The 19,369-nt window shown below is 40.1% G+C and overlaps 1 protein-coding gene across 6 annotated transcripts in view; it reads right to left on the bottom strand.

The window, feature by feature from the left end:
- Positions 1–19,369, bottom strand: part of Atp13a4 (ATPase 13A4) — a 130,058-nt gene that overhangs the window by 37,231 nt on the left and 73,458 nt on the right. For all 6 annotated transcript variants that reach the window (XM_004834765.3, XM_087186692.1, XM_087186691.1 and 3 more), the window contains 7 exons: positions 19,188–19,345; positions 18,440–18,628; positions 9,291–9,352; positions 5,408–5,558; positions 3,619–3,705; positions 3,238–3,391; positions 2,461–2,572 (listed from right to left, as the gene is read on the bottom strand). In XM_004834765.3, coding sequence (XP_004834822.1) covers positions 2,461–2,572; positions 3,238–3,391; positions 3,619–3,705; positions 5,408–5,558; positions 9,291–9,352; positions 18,440–18,628; positions 19,188–19,345 — 913 coding nt within the window. The remainder of the gene's footprint in view (positions 1–2,460; positions 2,573–3,237; positions 3,392–3,618; positions 3,706–5,407; positions 5,559–9,290; positions 9,353–18,439; positions 18,629–19,187; positions 19,346–19,369) is intronic.

The raw sequence follows: 19,369 nt of genomic DNA, 5'->3' as shown, positions 1-19,369 counted from the left end.
GTAGTCAGCACCTTTGGTGAGGGGGTGCGCTCTCCTGTGCGAATATCTCATAATAATAAGCCGAAGCAGCATAGTAGCCAGAATCATGCTCTATCCTTGGCAACGGACTCAAATGTGCTCTTCTACAAAATGTGACATTTAGCCAGGCATGGTGGCTCATGTCTGTGAGTGGCTTAGCCACTCACTATTCAAAAGGCTGAGGCAGGAGGATTGCAAATTCCCAGCCAACTTGGCAACATAGTGAGAAATTGTCTCCAAATAAAAAGGGCTGTGGATATCAATGTGAAGCCATGTCCAATCCCCAGGACCACACACTCACCAAAAGTGTGACATTTGAAGCTCACTTTGAGTTCTCTGACTTGAGTGAAATTTCCTCAAGAACTCACAAAAACAGAGTTGATCAGGTTCAAAGAAATATCTAGGGTTTTTCTCACCAAAGTTTCAGGGGGTCACAGTATGCTGGCCCCAGAGGAAGTGGTCCAATGAGCCCCGGATTCCAACACTCAGTGATTTTAAAGGAGCCATTTCCTCTCTGCACCTCATTCTACCCAGCCACCAAGTGAGAAGGTTGGTCACATCGTCACTCCCAGAGACAGAGCCGCCTCTAGGGGATATGAGCAACACACAGAGAACGATCCCACACCTCACATACCTTTGGAAGTCTTTCCTGGATATTCATCATCATTAACACAATTGTGCTTGGCTAAGTCAGTTTAAACTCACACTGTTTACATTATTTGACTATACAGTATACTATACTATTATATCCATTACTGTATGAAAGTTATAAAACCGTATTATTCTCCCCCTAGCAATGTTTCTATATTTTTGCACATTGTTGAATTGTGCAGGAATTGTAAATTGTATGTAAACGGAGACGAGATTGTACTATTTTCTATCCAAGTTTTATGAAGAGTTGTAAACCATCTCACAGTTATCTTGCTGACAGCGAGACAGTTTGTGGGAGCTGAGACAACCCTGAGGAGCACCCCCCATATCAGCCACTGCAGCCCCCAGGTTTCTGTACACAGGTCCAAACAACGTACTCAATTTGTTTCAGTGCCATCAGTGGAGTATTTCTTGAACTACTGCTTTCATGATACATGTTTTGCTTTTATTTAATTATATCAGAGGACGTTGTGTTTACTTTTTGCAAAGAGGATGTACACATAGTATCACATACAAATTTTATTTTAGTATCTTACAGGAAGAATTTAAAATACGGTTTCAACTAGAGAGTGCTGAATATGATAATGTTGAGAACAAATATGCTAGACCTTCCTGATTGAAAATTCTCAATAAAAATATATGAGCTGTGATTTTCCCCACAGCAATGTAACTATAGTGACTGCTAACAGAGTATCAGAAAAGCCATGGAAGGTAAAATCAACAAGGTAACCTAAAAAGAATGGAAAGTAAAATCACAACAAATATAGTTAAACTCATCTATCCTACAGTCCATTTTAGCTAATAACATCCCTACTTTAATGGAGCTTATCAAAGCTTTCCCTATTCTGGTCCCTTAGAAGCTTTTTGTGGATCTCTTCAAACATTGCCTACATTAGGTAACTTCAAGTTATATTTATTTGTTTCATTAAACTGTGTATTTCTTCTAAAGATTTTTTCAGGATACTGTTATGTTTCATTACTTTCAACAAACTCACCAACTATAACTTATAAAATAAGGGCACGACCACAATTTCAAACTCTGAAACACTGGTTATAGTCAGATATCTGTTTTTGTAAAGTTGTAAAATAGCATTATGTTTTACATTTTCCATGGATATTTCTTGTAAATTCTCTGATCAGTGTCCACATCAGCTTTGTGGTTCGGGCGGAGCCGGGATGCCTGACTTATACACCTGTGCTACGGTTTTGATCTAAAATGTCTCTGCAGGTTTCGCTGCCCACTGCACAAGGGCAAGGACCCGAGTTTGATCCCTAGTACCAAAAAAAACCAAAAAGCATTCCTAAAATGTCCCTGCAAAGTCCCGTGTGTTTGGCAGGTAACTGAATCCTGGGGGCACTACGGATATCAGTAGATCAGTCTATAATTAATCATAGCTGGCTTGCTCTGGTCACTGGCAGGTCACAGTCAGTGTCACCTGGAAGGGTATATCCTTGTCCCCTTCGCCTCCCTTCTCTTTCTGCTTTCCAGCTGTCATTGGCTGAGCAGCTTTTCCTCTGCTAGGGCTCTCTGTCATCCTGTTTTGCCCTGGGAGCCAGCTGACCATGGACTGAAACTGAGAGCCAAAATAGACCTCTCCTCCTTTAAGTGTTGGGGGTTTTGCAGCAGCAACAGGAAAGTAGCTAATACAACATTTTACCGATGTTTAAAGACATTTCATGTGCAAAAATTGAGCAATATGTTGCTATGTCCCACCCAGAAACCTTGAGTCCCATCCCAGTCTTGCAGTTCTTCTCAACCAACCATTCTGTTGCATCGCAATCCTCTTTTACCTCGTTAAGGCAGATGTGTGGTGGTCAGCTTCCAGATTCTTGTAGGCGAGCGCTATCACCCGGAACCCCTGTGTCGTGTAAATCTGAAGTTCACTAATAAAACTAGTTGGCACTGTTGAGAAAAATAACATAAGATTAATAGCATGCAATCTTTACTTAGCTAATACTGACAGAGAAATTCTTTACAGACACTCAACTTCTCTCCAAAAAAAAAAAAAAAATACACTTCCAAAAAGTTATGCAAACAAGTCATTGAGAATTATAATATACGTACAGGTCAAGGTTGAGTTCTTAGCATCCAGTGCAGCTGAACTGATAATGAAGTATTTGAAAAAAAGGGGAAAAAAAAGAGAGAGAATGTGTGGAATTCTTTTCACCCAGGTCTCCTATGTGCCAGACATTGGCCAAGCAAAGATTAAACTTGAAGCACTTCTCTAAGGATTTCTGTTTAATTGGGTAAAAGGTACACTAACAATATAACTGGAGATCATTGCTGATATCCAAGCAGCTGCAAGGGGAGGCAGAAGTACTCAGTGCCACCAATACCAAGCTGGGAGGGAGTGGGTAGGGAAAGGAGATTTGGGTACCACTACTCAAGATGGGAAATCGGAAAATACAGGAAGTGGGAACATTAAGCTTGATTTTGGTATTGAGTTTGGAATGCCAAAGAGTCAGCCAGCTGGCGATGACCAGCAGGCAAGAGGCTCCACAGACTGTGGAGACATACGTGACAAGAAAGAGAGATTTGCCTGTCCTAACGCAAGGCCACGCACTAACCTGTCTCGGGTTGGCAAAAGCTGACCACCCTCTCTGGAGCGCCTTTCATGAATGCCAGTCGGTCACCGCCCACTTCTTGGATAATGACTGTCATCCTCTGCAGGGCTGAGGAGAATGGGAACTGGTGCAAAATCACCATGCCTTCCACGGGGACCTGGAGGAGGGACGGAGAATGGAAAGGAACAGGGCAGAGCTTCTAGCAGTTGGGAATTGACCGCTCCTCTCTCGATCCTTATTTTGACAAAGAAGGAGGAAATGTCTCCCCATTTTCCACAACTGAGATTCAAAGACCCCTCTGTGAGCTTTCAAAACTTGAGCACCAGAAGGCCATTTCCCTTGGAGTTTGGGCGCTGGGAGCCGAGTGTGACAGGCAGGGCTTACCTGGCTGGCGGGTTTTCGGGGCTTAACTACCATGGCATGCGCTGGCACTCCCTTGAGGTGGAAATCATCCTCAGACACAGTCATTTCCTATTTCACAAATGGAGTATTTCACTGTTGGGATTTGCTTATTGCTCACCTACTGACACTATGCTCAAACCCTCCCTGAGACAAACTCCTCGGACCACCCAGTGTTTTCTGTGCGTTACTTTCCTATGTTATATGGAGAGGAACCAGGCTTTTCCCATAATAGGGTCGTGCATTGGAAATGCTACAGAACTTGAAGGGCAGACTCTCCTGAATTATTCATGCAATTTATCTTATCGTGCTTTCTCTGTTGGAATGTGCTGCATAAAGAAAGGCTCATTCTCTATTTCTGAAGAGCTTAACTTAAAGATGGTGAGCGTGAATAGACAGACTGTGCAAAGCGGGTACCTTGCTGTCTTTCTTTCCTAGCACTCACTGACTGTTGATGCTGTGGTCTGTGTAATTTGGGTTGATGGTCCTCAGGGCGGGGCAGGGCAGGGCAAGAACTGAGATGTGCATGGTAAATGTTCAGTAATTGCTGTAATAATGACTCCAAATTATAGCCAAAGGAACCTTTCACCTAAAGATATCAAAGAGCTTTGTAATCATCTCATTGAGTGGCTGAAAAGAATCTCAGAGAGGAAATTGTAATCTCTACTTAAAGATATGGAAGCTGTAATCAAGGAAGAATGGAAAATTGGCAAAGTAGCATCAGATCGCTACAGAATCACGCTCTGTTGGAGCTGGAAGGGCCCTAAAGATCGTGATGCACACAGTGTGACTCCAGGGCCTAGAACTGCAAGCAGCTGCAGGGAAAGGGTGAGCTGTAGCTCAAGACTTGGGGATGTGTCCCATACTCCCACCTGCGCCCCCACCCTCTGTCTCAACCAGAGCAACTCCAGTTATTTAGTTTTTAAAGACAGCTTCTGAATAAGGTTTTCCTTTAAGGAAATATCCTAGTTTTTTGTCTTGTCTTATGTGTACATCAGGGATCTAATTCAGTCCCTTCATTTTATAGTCATGGAAGCTGTAGTCCCAACAGAAGGGAGAACTTCGGAGGATCACGCACTTAGAGCACAGCTAAACCTAGAACTGGAGGCACCAGATTCCTGAACTGTAGCATTTGCTCTTAAATCTTGTTCAAAGTTTCAAGAAGAGCTCCATAATGATTATCCTTTTTGTTACTTCCTGTCTAGAAATAAAATCAATAAAAAATTAAGAGCAGTGAAACCCTCCGTCACAATGAGCCAGTATAGACCGTGCCGTTTCCTAATCCCCATGTTCTGAAAAAAAATTTTTCATTCATGTATTTATTTTTAGTTAACAAATAATAATTGTGTGTATTTACAGAGTGCAATGTGATATTTTAATTTATGTACACACCATAGAAAATTCAATCAGGCTAATTAATGTACCCATTCACACTAAGTTAATTTTTGAAGACTTTGAAATCAAATGTTGCTCATAGAATAGTACAAAGAGTTGGGGAATAATTATATAGTAATTACATTAATACTATTGAACTTATAACATGTGCCAGGCATTGTACCAAGAAATTCTTAATACATCATCTCATTTAATCTTCACAATAATCCTACAACATAGATAGCATTATCAGCTGCACTGTACTGATGAGGAAACCAGGCTTGGACTGGTTTGCCCTTTGTTCCATTTGGAAAACTCGTATTTTTGGAAGTATTAATGAGGTCTGCATTGCACTGACATTGAACAAGCTTCTCAGATTCCCTGAAAGACAGAGGCTTACCCAGGCAGTGGCTTCAAACATCTTGAGGTCCAGCGGGTCCCCCTGGATGGTGTCATCGAGCAGGATCAGAGAGTGGCAGCTGGCCATGGCTGCACACAGGGGGCCCCATGGCAGAGCCTTGCCCAAAGCAAAGCTGTGCACTTCCTGGAAGCTAAAGCAGGAGAGAGAAAGGGCTTCAGCACTGAGCCCACCTGCTGGAGATGGAAGTGGAACTTCTTGGAGATGAATTTCTTTTAGAAGAGGAGTTTAATATGCTTTGTTTTATTAGACACCCACTCGCCGATCCTCCCACATTAATACTGCTCCGTGTAGTCATCTTCCTTAGCTAAGTTTACTGAATGTCAGAAAGGTCTCTAGGTGCTTTCCAAGCTCTTTTTCCTTGGTTTTCCTTACTCCTCCTCAGACTGATTTCAGAGAAATCATAAGAACTGGATGTATGGCCCTCGGTTCTGAGCTCCCCCACTCCTACCCCAACTCTGAACCACTTGTTTTCTAACCTTATGGACAGAAAAGACTGGTTTCTACTCTATCTGTGTGAAGGTGCCGCTCCTTCAGTCAATCCTTCAGGTTGGGTTGAGACTTCTGCACCCTTCTCCTAACATACTTGATGTTCGGCCCACAGTAGACAATCAATAAATGTACGACTGAATGAATGAATGAATGCATTGGTTGCTGGAAATCTGCAAGGTCATAATGGTGAAGAAATGAGCAATAAAAATATTTTTGAAAAGGGCACTGTATCCCTTGCCTTAGCATCCTAGATCCATACTGCTACTATTGTCCCCATAAACTCTTATGAAAAACTACATCATCTAAACATCTATGGAAATACAAGCCAAATGTCATATGCAGGATTCTTTCACTACTTCAGAATGGAAGCTCCTGAGTTCAGTCTCAGGTTCCCTGGAGAAATGCTCTCTGCGACCTTATTGGTCAGCCCCTTCTTACATGTGTAACGCAGCACTTGGTTTACAAAATACTCACATTTGGAGGAGAGGGAATGGCAGGAGTTCCTTCCTACGGAGAAGTAAAATCTACTGTGGGGAGCCCGTCAGCATCTACTCGCTTACTCTCCTCCATGTGTCCACTTCTTTTAGATTTGTGAATCATCTCTGCCATAATCCCCCTAACTTTTATCCTCCTTAACTCCTGGATGACATTGGAACCTCTAGCTATTTCTCAACATCATTTCCAACAGAACTTTCACCTTCCCAGTTACTCTGTCTTGGAAAGATTTTTGTCATTGTTTGTCTCAAATGTGACCCCAAGGAATAGACTCTTATGTTTAATAATATGTTCATTGCATTTCTTGAAATACAGTCTTCAGTTGATCTAGCCATTTTGTATTTGGCCCTGGGAATCAAACTCAGGGCTTTGCGTTTGCCAGGCAGGCGCTGCCCCACTGAGCTACATCCCCAGTCCTACCTAGCCTTTTGTTTTTGAAAGGATCCATATCACAGTATTAACTCACAACTCCACCATATTCCTTCCTGGGTTTTGCTTTCTTTTGTCACACTGAGCTCAAAAACTTCTTGGCTGACTCTTCTAGTCTTACCCATTATTATCCATCACAATAACAAGTCATCTCAGTGGCTTACAACATCCCCCATTGTACAGCACTAAACATCTAAAAGGAAGAGATCACCAGTGGTATTGTTAGCACAGTAGCCTGAGCTCATACTAATAATCTTAAGTGAAATAAATCTGACAAATAAGCTTAAATATCAAATGGTTTCTCTCATATGAGACACCCGAAGTATAAATAAATTGAAGAGCTACATAAAAGATAGATTATAGGAAGGGAGGCATCTTTTGCAAAAGGGAAGAGAACCCAGAGATGGAGGGAGCGGGTAAGGAGAGGAGGGGAGGGGATGTAAGGAGAATGAAGATGTGTCCTATACGTGTACCAGCTGCACACAGGGAATGTAATCACTGGGTATTGAAAACATTTACTAATAAACATAAAAATTAAAAAAGAGAAAAAGGCACTGGAGACAATGCAAGAGGAAAAAATAGAACAAAATAAAACGCAAAGTATATATCAGAAAAAAACCCTTATTTTTACGATGGCAAATGTTCTTGTCATCTGTCTGTAATTCTGAAGAGATAACTGTGAATGCCAGCAGGTTGGGCCAGGCTGGTTATCACAACAAATACATAGAGCTCTGTCCTTCCTGTCCTTATATTTTTATTTGATTATTTGTGATTTATCAAGCCCAGGCAGCTTTCAATATCAAGCTCAGGTGGCTTGAAATAACTGAAGCACTGGTCAGGCCCTTTGCAGGAGAGATAAGAATTATCAGACACGAGTGACCCACCTTTGACAAGAAGAGGTTTAACAATTTAGAAGTCAGGCGCTGACTGTTTACCTAGAATTAAATATTTTGTCTCATTTCATGAAGTAGAGTTGTCAATTTATTTTGCTTTAAATTGCTATTTTTGTCTTTTGAAGCCAAATTTGACTCTTTTAAAAGAAGGAAAGGAGGAAGGAAAAGGGGGAAAGGAGGAAGGAAAAGGGAGAAAGGGAGCAAGGGAGGCAGATCTAATCGATCAGTCAGTAACCTAAAGCTTGTATCGATTTTTAGCCAAACACAATAAGTTGTTTTTAGAAATATAAGTTTCCCCAAAGTCTTGTGAATAATATGTTATCAGTTCAATAAGTAGGACATTCAAAACACAGGTGTGCTTAGTGCCTTTCAGGGAGCGTTTACTATGCACCTTCTACACCTGCCTTGTGCACGGTTACAACGTTAGGGAAACAAATGAGGAAGAAACAGACTGTTTTTCAAGATGCTCACATATTTGCATAAATGCATACATTTTTGGTAAAAGCTGAAACAGAACAACACTAATAAACAAGGAGACCTGGTACATATTCAAATTCATCCTCTAGGGGAAAAAAATGCAAAGAATGGTAGAAAGTTTAACACTTATAAGCACTTCTTTCTGTAGACTAAAATGGTTAGAAACACCAGCATTATTCTTTAACCTATAAAATAGATTTGTTTATGAATGGTATTTACTGTGACAACATTCACCATGTGCAATTAAAAATATTTTGTGGATAAATTATATGTTGTCTGCCAAACGGAAAAGAACTCCAATTTACCTTTTATATATAAAAAGCTTTTTGATTTTGGGTGTAAGTGCTGCGTAGAAAATGCTTTCATTTTCAAACAAAACCTAAGTGGCAAATGCGTCACATTTGCCCATCGCACTGGGGGCCGCCCTGGGGAGAAACAGCAGGTGGAAGAGCGAGCTCGCCTATGGCCACTAGGGGGCTGCAGGAGGACGACAGGCTCATCTGCCCCAAGTTGAAAACTGCCACAAGGAGTCTTATGACTGGAACGAGGATTTGCTGGCAGCCAAGAGGGAGAGCTCCCAGAGCCGTAATACCCAGGAAAGTGAAAACGCCAGCTGCAGTCCCACACACGGTCCTCTCCCAGAAAGTCAGCGTGCAAATCCCGCTTCCTCCTTCCTCCTCACCCATCCAACGGCTGCAGCTTATTCACGGAATATCACCGCTCTGAAGGACAGTGTCCTGGCACTGTCTGGTTACTTACACTGGCTCACTGTCGGGCCTCTGACGAACGTGCTGAAAACAAATGGCATTTCAGCAAAGACTCCCCTGTGTTATCACAACTTCCCTTTCATCTCCTGGGGTTTTGGATGGCAAGGGGCTGGGAATGGACTTGGCATTGGGGGTTGTGAGTGCATGTTTTGGGGAGACCTGGAAGAATCCAAGAGCAGGAATTAAATGAACAGACTTTGGCAATCACTCTTTACCAAATCCAAAACCCAGAAAGTTCCATTAGTAGTTCTGAGAGTAAAGGACGAGTTCTGGAAAAAGAGGAATGACATTTGTTTAGCACAAGGTACTCACCCGTTCTTGTCACAAGGCACAACTCCCCAGAGATCCAAGCCATCACAAGTTAGGGTACCTGTCTAAACAGAAACAAAGCCAGTTACTCTGAAGGGCTGCTGACCCTGTAGCCAAGGAAAATGGGTGTTTTAATAGAGAAATTCAAGTCACAAACGTATGATCAAAATGGGCACTTTAAAGACAGCCGAAATAAGCTGAGTATCTACAGTATGGACTGAAGCTTCTATGACCTCCAAGCAATTGTAAGACAAGCCAGCACTTAATCTCTGCGAACTTTTGTGTCCTTGGTGATAAAAAGAAGAGAGCAGTATCTCCCTCACACACCTCAGAGGAGTGTTTGAGGATGTAGTGGTAGAAGGAATGAATGGGAAAGTCCTTGGTGAGCCTTTAGAGCTATAAAACAGGGGAGTCCCAGTCTTTACAGTAGAAATTAAAAGCAAGTCATCAGAAATAAGCGGTGGAATAGGATTTTTACCTACAGGCCACTGTTAGTGAAAAGACTGTAAAGAAATGGTTTCCTATGTGATAACTGGGAAAAAGTTACGTGGTGCTATTTTCCTTGGTGTACTATAACGGCTGAGTTCGGAGTAAGTTCAAAATGCTGTCTTTGTGGTGAAAAAAATTATAGTCCCTCTAAATATCAGAGCTCTTTCTTGCAACCTGGTCATAATCACATGGACTTGTTGTGAAGATTAAATGAGATAATATAAAGTGCTTATTTTAGTACTTAGCATACAGTAAAAGCTCGTTTTCATTTAAATTTATGTCATGATTACCTCCCCCACTCTTATTCCTTTATCCAAGTCCACAGATATGATCTGATATACATAGAACATTCTTCCTTATGATGTTAGTGTGATCAAAAAATAATACTAAATGATGGGGAGCAAAAGCCATGTTAACCTTCAGTGGTTGGTATATCTTCCAGATTCTCAACTAATTATAAAATAAAGCTCTGATCCCCTTAATTCTCAGGCACCAAAACCTTCAATGTATTGTTTACTGGCTACAGAGTTCTGGTTTTGGAAGCTGAAGAGATTTCTCAAGATGGCTGATGGTCATGACTGCAGAACAGTGAGCATGCACTGAATTCTAGTGGATCGTAAATATAAGATGATTAAAGTGGTAAAATTTATTATAAAATACATATATTGCCACAATAAAGAAGTAAAAAGAAGTCAGTGAAGGTGACGAAGACTTTTAATGGCTCTCTGCTGCCTAAAGCACACATACAACTGTTTTAGCTAGGCATCTAGGGCCATAAACATCCTCTTCCAATGTTACCATCCTGCCTTTGTGCAAGCCACACAGTCCCTTGCTCAAGTATGCCCATGCCACACCATACTCACCTGCCTGTGGTGCCCTTTATTATTATCTTATCCTATTTCACCCCACCTTGATCCCAACTCAGGTGTGTAGACTAAACAAATACACTCAAGAGATGGTAGTGTAAGAGGCTTGGGAATTGGTAAATCATTAACAAAAATTTTAAGCAATAAATTACAGATGGCAACATGTAGTAAAGGTGGGGCTTTCTTGTAATCAAATCTCTTAGTAAGATAGTTTCATATAGTCTTCCCTTTTTATTCACTTAGTCAATAAATTTGTTTGGAGCATTGTATACAGGCAAAATTCTTAGCATTAGAAATCAAGGAGTGACCATACCCATGGCCTTAAATTTTATTTTTTGTATGAAGGTTTTTGACTGCAAAGGACAAGATGCAATTTTAATTCATTGATTTTTCATGGGCGATCAAGCTGGAAAGACCTGACCACTGCCCCCAGCGCCCAGGAACAGAGCTGCCCCAGCACAGAGGAGGTGAACCTTCCAGGCCACTGTACCACTGCCCCCAGGGCCCAAGAGGTGAGCAGACACAGATAAAAAAAAAAACCACAAGAATTTTGTAAACACGTGGAAATTGAACAACGTACTTCTGAATAACCAATGGGTCACAGAGGAAATTAAAAGAAATCAAACAGTTCCTACAATTAAATGACAATGACAATTCAACATACAGAATCTATGAGCACAATGAAAGCAGTCTTACAAGGGAAATTCATACAGTGAATACTCATATTAGGAAAACAGAGTGAGCCCAATTAAACAACCTGATGCTGAACCTCAAGCTTCTAGAAAAAGAAGAGCAGGACAAACCCAAAACTCATACAGGGGAGGAAATTATAAAGATCAGAGCAGAAATCAATTCAATGGAGACTAAGAGAACGATACAAAAAAGTCAATGAAGGAAAGAGTTAGTTCTATGAAAGAATAAGCAAAATTGACAAACCCTTAGCCAAACTTATCAAAAAAGAAAAGAAAAGACCCAAACCCATGCAATTAGGAATGAAAAGGATGAAATGACAACAGACCCAGCAGAAATCCAGAGGATCATCAATACCGACTTCCAGAACCTATACGCCAATAAGATGGAAAACGCAGAAGAAATGGACAGATTCCTAGATATATATGAATTACCCAAGTTGAATGAAGAAGACCTAAAAATTCTAAACAATCCAATATCAATGAAATTGAACATGTAATTAAAAACTTACCAACTAAGAAAAGCCCAGGCCCTGATGGCTTCACTGCTGAATTCTACAAGACATTTAGAGAGGAACTACTGCCAATACTGTTTAAGCTCTTCAATGAAATTGAAAAGGAAGCAATGCTCCCGAATTCATTTCTGGAAGCAAGCATCACCTTGATCTCCAAAGCAGAGAAAGACCCAACCAAAAAAGAGAACTACAGGCCAATCTCACTAATGAACATAGATGCAAAAATCCTTAATAAGATACTGGCAAATAGATCATCAAGAAGATCATATACCCTGACCAAGTGGGATTCATCCCAGGGATGCAGGGATGGTTCAACATATGCAAATCAATCAATGTAATACACTATATCAACAGAGCAAAGGACAAAAACCATATGATCATCTCAATGGATGCAGAAAAAGCATTTGACAAAATCCAACACACATTTATGATAAAAACCCTACAAAAAATTGGAATAGACAATCTCTACCTCAATCTGATAAAAGGCATCTATGAAAAACCAGTATCACACTAAATGGTCAAAAACTGAAATCCTTCGGACTAAAATCAGGAACAAGACAAGGGTGTCCACTATCACCACTCTTGTTCAATATAGTCTTGGAAATATTAGCCACAGCAATTAGGCAAGAGAAAGAAATAAAAGAAATAAAGATAGGAAATGAAGAAGTCAAATTGTCATTATTTGCAGATGACATGATACTGTATATAGAAGACCCCAAGAACTCCACCAAAAGTCTTCTAGGCTTACTAACAAAATCCATTAAAGTAGTTGGATACAAGGTCAACACACAAAAAACCAATAGTTTTCCTCTACAAAAACTCAATGAGAAAGAAATAGGGCGAACAATTCCTTTCACGATAGCATCCAAAAAACTGAAATAACTAGGAATCAACCTAACAAAAGAAATCAAAAACCTCTTCTCTGAAAATTATAGCACTCTGAAAAGAGAGATTGAAGATGATATCAGAAAATGGAAAGACAGCCCCTACTCCTGGATAGAAGGGATCAATGTAGTGAATATGGCTGTATTTCCAAAACTGCTATATAGATTCAATGCAATTCCAATTGAGATCCCAGCAGCATACTTCATGGACCTTGAGAAAACAATCCAAAAATTTATTTGGAACAAGAAGAGACCCAGAATAGCAAAAGCAATTCTAGGCAACAAGGACATGGCAGGGGGTATCACAACCCCCAACTTGAAACTATATTACAACTCTACTGTGATAAAAACAGCATGGTACTGGCAAAGAAACAGACCTGAGGACCAGTGGAACAGATTAGAAGATGCAGAAACAACTCCAGACACACTCAGCCACCTCATCTTTGACAAAGGAGCCAAACACCCTCACTGGAGGAAAAATAGCCTCTTTAAAAAATGGTGCTGGAAAAATTGGGTTTCAACTTGCAAAAGATTAAAACTAGACCTATATCTCTCACCATGCACTAAACTAAAATTGAAATGGATTAAAGATCTAAATATTTAAACAGAAATGTTGAACTGGCTGAAACAGAGGTTAGGTAGCACTCTTGAAGACACTGGTGTAGGAAAAGATTTTATGAACGAAACCTCAGTTGCCTGTGACCTAGCACAAACAATCAACAAGTGGGATCTCTTCTTATTAGAAACCTGCATAGCAAGAGAAACCACCAACAGTGTGAAGAGACAACCCACAATGTGGGAAAAAATCACCTGCTGTTCCTCAGACAAAGGTCTAGAATCTAGAATCTATAAAGAACTTAAAAAAATCAGAACTAGGGCCGGGGATTTAGCTCAGTGGTTTGGCCGCCTGCTGCGCAAGCACAAGTGCAAGGACCCGAGTTCGATCCCTGGTATCAAAAAAAAAAAATCAGACCTCCCAAATTTAAAGACCCAATCCGAAAAAGGGCGTCTGAAATGAAGACATTTCTCAGACAAAGAAGTAGAAATAGCAAATAAACATATGAAAAAGGGTTCAACATCATTGGTCATTTGAGAGAGGCAAAAGAAAGCAGCACTGAGATTCCACCTCCAGAAAGAATGGCTGCTATCATGAAATCAACCAATAACAAATGCTGGCAGGGCTGTGGGGAAAGAGGAACCCCGCTCCACTGCTGGTGGGAGTGTAGACTGGTGCAACCACTGTGGAAATCAGAATGGAGATACCTCAAAGAACTAGGACTGGAAGTCCCATTTGACCCAGCTATTCCCCTGTTGGTTATCTTCCTCAAAGATTTAAAAGAATCATACCACAGTGATACATGTGCACCCATGTTCATAGCAGCACAGTTGGTAACAGCTAAAACTTGGAAGCAGCCCAAATGCCCATCAACTGGAGACTGGATAAAGAAAATTTGGTTTTTTAATAAAATGGAGTACTCCTCAGCCATAAAAAATGAGAAATTAGAGACATTTATAGCTAAATGGGTGGACATTGAGGCAATACTCTTAAGAGAAATAAATAGGACACACGTGTAAATACTGAATAGTTTCTCTACTTTGAGAGACTGAAAGTGTAAATAAGGACTAAAAGGTATAATAGATAATGTCAAATAGGAAACAAATAGGCAAAGGGGCACACCCTACTGAGGGCGCGAGTTGCGCAGAACTCGCCAAATCAGCCTGTGCCCCGGCAACAATCCACTGGACACCCTCCACCCCCCACTCCTGTGTACAGCCACCTGGTTCCACATTACAAAGACACAGAGGACACCGGACCACCAGACCACAGTACTGAATCCCTCCACTCCCGGCCCAAAGGGCAGAGAAGCTCAGCCGGTCCCAGAACCGGGAAAGAAGATCCCTGCCTCCATCACAGGCTCCTAGGGCAGAGAAGCTCAGCCAGTACCAGCACCCAGAAGGAAGTTCCCCTGCTGCCATCCCAGGCTCCTAGGGCAGAGAAGCTGACCCACTCCCAACACCCAGAAGAAAGCTCCCCAGGGAAGGTGAGCCTCGTGGTCACCAGAAGCACACCCCCCGCCCCCCGTGGAAATGAGAAAACATATAAGCAAGCCTCAAAAACAGAGTTCCAGATCACCTACAGCAACCCCAAAGGGAAACAAGATGGAACAATCTGATACTCAACCACCTGGACTCTCTGAACTGGCAACAAAAGAGGATCTGGGAAAACTGAAATCAGAAATAATTACTCAGATAACAGCAAAGATTTTGCTCATGGTGCAAGACATGATTAATAAATCTAGAGAGGACACAGATAAAAAAAAAATAGAGGATCTGAGGGACATGATGGAATCCCAACATAGGAAACAAATGGAATCCATAAAACAGATACAAACAGATTTCCAAGAGATTAAAAACTCCGTTGAAAGTCTGTGCAGCAGAATGAACCAATGTGAGGAGAGAATTTCACATATAGAAGATAAGATTGCAATTAGTGAGGAGGAAAAGAAAAATTGCTTGAAAATTGTAAGGGAACATGAGAAATCAATCCAGAAGCTGCTAGATGATGCAAAGAAGAATAAAATAAGACTGATTGGAGTCAATGAAGAAACAGGAGAGAGTGCAGATGACATAAAAAAATCTGTTCACAGAAGTGATGGCAGAAAACCTCCCAAGGAGAGGGAAAGAACTTGACATACAGATAAGGGAGGCATATAGGACTCCAGCTAGCCTTAATCAAAAAAATCTACACATGGGCATATAATAGTTAGGATTCCAGAAATCCAACAGAACAACAAAATTCTATAAGCAGTGAGAGAAAAGAAACAAATCACATACAAAGGAAAGCCCATCAGAATCACAGCAGACTTCTCAATGCAAACTCTCAAGTCAAGAAGAGCTTGGAATGATGTATTTCCAGCCCTAAAGGAAAACAGCCTCCAACCCAGATTGATGTACCCTGCAAAACTATCTTTCAAAATTGATGGAGAAATAAGAAACTTTCATGATAAAGAGCACCTCAGAAACTTCATGAACACCAAACCGGCACTCTAAAAAATTTTAGACAATACCCTAGGAAAAGATAATGAGGATCACAACCCCAGGAAACCCAGCAGAATGAATCCATTGAATGTGACAAATTAAAAGCAAAGGGGGAGAATCCAACAAAAAGAAAAAGTCATGACAAGGCTTTTAAAACTTTTAACTTCATCTCCCTAATGAGTGTATAATTCAATCTTGTTATTGTACTGATTAGTATTTTTCTGCTTCTAGAGTTGCACACCATTCTTTTTGCTATACTGGCTATTTATCATCTTCTTATGTCTACATTTTAATTGGGCTATTAATGAGCTCTAAGAATTCTTTATATTCTGCTCATAGGTTTTATGCATTGTAAATATGGGCTGTTTAAGGACTACTTTTCATTTTAATGATGTCATTTAAAGTTCTAAATTTTGATGGAATCTCATTTATCAATTTTTTTTTATACATCATGTCTTTTGTATACTAGGTAGTTCTTGCCTACCCTGAATTCATAAACATTTTCCCTTATAATTTCTTCTTAAAGTTTTATACTTTTAGGCTTTCTTATTTAGGCTCATAGATCCCTTCAAGTTATTTCCATGTATGGAAAAAAAGGGTTGAGGTTAATTTTTTATATACGGATACCAGGTGTTCTAGTGCCGTTTGCTGAAAACACTGTCTCTTCCTCGGCTCTTGAATTGAGTTTATATTCTATAAAATGCTAATGTTAAATAATCTTTCAAAACTCAGTGGACCATATATGTGTGTTTCTATTTCTAGATTCTCTGTTTTATTCCAATGATCTATATGTCTTTCCTTACACCAACACTGTCTTGATTACTGTAGCTTTAGAAGAAGTCTTAAAATTAGGTACTAAACGTCTTCCAACACTGTTTATGTTTTTGTTTTTAACTTTTCTAGGTCCTTTGTACTCCTACATAGCTTTTAAATTTCAATATCCAATTCTTCCTTTATAGCAAGTATACACAGACCTGAATTTTTATATATACCTTGTGTTTTCTAATCCTGCTAAATTCAAGTACAAGTTCTAGGGGCTCCTAGAGATTTCTTAGTATTTTCTCTGTAGATGATCATTTCATCTACATATAAAGATTTTGCTTCTGCCGTGCCAATCCTATCCTAATTGTGTCATTTTATTGCCAGACTATTTTGGTGGGGCCTAGGTTTCAAAGTTTAATGCACAGATAAAGAGTAAGCATATCTGCCCTTGTTCTCCACCTTAAGGAGAAAGCATTGTATCTTCTCCATTCATATAAGGCATTCTCACTGGAAGTATGGAGTACATGTCTTTAATCTGCTGAGAAGTTTCTGTTTTACTTCTAGTCTCCTGATAGCTTTTACCACGAACAGCTGTAGAATTTAGTCCAATTCTTTTTCTCCAACTAGTGACAGGATCATATGGCTTTTTCCTTTCCTCTGTTAAAATGATGATTTGGGGGGGTGGATCTTCCAATGCTGAACCAACACTGCCATCCCTATAACAAAACCACTTTCTACATCCTGCCAGATCTGACTTCTAAGAGTTTGTTTTGTTAAACAAATTTCTATCTATGTTCATACTTTTTTCTTCTATTATCTTTATCCAGTTTTAGGATTAGCCCAATGTTGAGTTCCTAAAATGAGGGGAGAAGTGTTCCTTCTTTTTTCTGCTTTAATTGTTTGATATAATTTATCAGTTAAAATATTTATGAGCCTGCTGTTGTCATATAGGTAAGTTTTCAAGCTAGGAATATACTTTCTATAATACGTGCTATTCCAATTTTATATTTCCTCCAGAGTTAGTTTCATTAATTTGTCTTCCAAGGTACTTCTTAGAAGTTGTCAAATTTATTTCAAAAAAGACTTTTGTAATATGCTTTTTATATCCTTTTAAATTCTGTAAAATTTGTGGTAATGTCTCCTAGATGTTGATATTATAATTTTAAAAATGTATAACTGATATTGTGTAACAGGAAGAAAAGGTTTAAAAGAGCAGGGGAACTGGGAGTGGTAGGGGAAGGGAAAAAAGAGAAAGGAAAAAATATGAGAAGAGGAAAAAAATGGAAACAAGTTCTTTGCAAATAGGGAAGGGTGGAGGGGGTGAAGGGAGGGCAAGGGAAGGGGAAAAAAGTAAGAACCAAGAGACTCATGTAATGGTACAAGATCCCAATGATGAATATAACTGTATTGTATACTGAAAGTGTACCAATAAACTTAATGGGGAAAAAAAAAAAAAGAAAATGGGCAAAGGGGAAGGGGAAGTGTGAGGGGTAGGGGAAAGAAAAGAAAGGAATGAAATTAATATGAGAAAATGGAAAAATGGAAACAAAGTCTTTGTAAATAGGGAGGGATGGAGGGGTTGAAGGGAGGGCAGGGGAAGGAGGAAAAATAAGAACCAAGAGAGATTATGTAAAGGTACAAATTTTCAATGATGAATGTCATTATATTGTACACCTAAAATGTACCAATAAAATTAATTTTTTTTAAAAAGCTGGAAGGACCTTACACAATCCACCTATGCAGTATCTATTTATTCCCCTTCTCGAAAGCCCAGAATCTGAGAACTCAGTCTGTTCCAGATCATGCCCTCAACCAAGAAAAAAATGAAGTCAGATGTTTTTGGCTTTATGAAAGGATCAAAGCACCTTTCCCCAATGGTGCCAATGATAAACGATGAAGCTCACATACCTTGTCGAAGCAGACAAGGTTTAACTGTCCACATACATTGATCCTCTGAGGACTGATACAGAAGATGCCCCTCTTCTTCAGTCTCCTCTGGGCATAGATAATGCCTGTGGTCAGGGCAGCAGGTAGGGCAGGAGGAACTGCGATGGTGATCACATCGAGAGCTTTCTTCACCACATCCTCTGGAGATTCCTGGAAGACAGTGGTCCCCAGGTCTCGCAGAGACGCCAACAATGAACAGCTTTGTGGGTATGATTTTTCCTTTCTCTGTTTCCTTTCTAGGTCGAATTCTGAGAAATGGTATCAGTGGGTGAAAGGGTATGGTCATGTTTCTGGCTCTACACATCTTTTTGAAAAGTGTAATAAAAAAGTTTGTAACAATAATGCTACCAGAATGTACCAGGTTACTATGACTGCACCAACTTTGAGCATCTGATTTTATTTAAAATTCTTCATTTTAATAGCTATAAAACACTACTTTATTGAAACATATTTCAGATTGAAATTTTTAAAAATGATATAAAGCATGTTGATATTCAGTCAGCAAATCATCTTGTCCCACTATCCCACAAGATCTGAGTGTTACCAAGGGACTTAATGATCAGTTGTTTATATTGAGCCCGTAAGCAGGTGTCTGTGTGGCTTTGTTTCCTGAGTTGTAAACCATGTCCATGAATAAGGTCAACATGTTGATCCTAAAATATACCAAGAGTGAATTTGTTCATGTGATGGGAGAGCAAAGACAGCTTACCCCACTGAGCACATAGACACACAGCGTATAGACCATGCCAATGGTGGCTGTCCCCACGAGACACAGGAGGAACCTGATGGCATCCCTGTAGAGCTTAAAACTCATTGCTTTGGGGTAAAGAATGGATCTCACAAGGTCCCCCTTTGCAGTGTTGAATCCTGAAATGGAAAATAATACCCCAT

Source organism: Heterocephalus glaber, unplaced genomic scaffold (assembly GCF_053883595.1).
Source record: "Heterocephalus glaber isolate CG9 unplaced genomic scaffold, H.glaber_assembly_v1.0 deba00001504, whole genome shotgun sequence".
NCBI classification, from domain to species: Eukaryota; Metazoa; Chordata; class Mammalia; order Rodentia; family Bathyergidae; genus Heterocephalus; species Heterocephalus glaber.
Note: the sequence above shows the minus strand (reverse complement) of the source record. Positions and strands in the feature narration are given on the sequence as shown.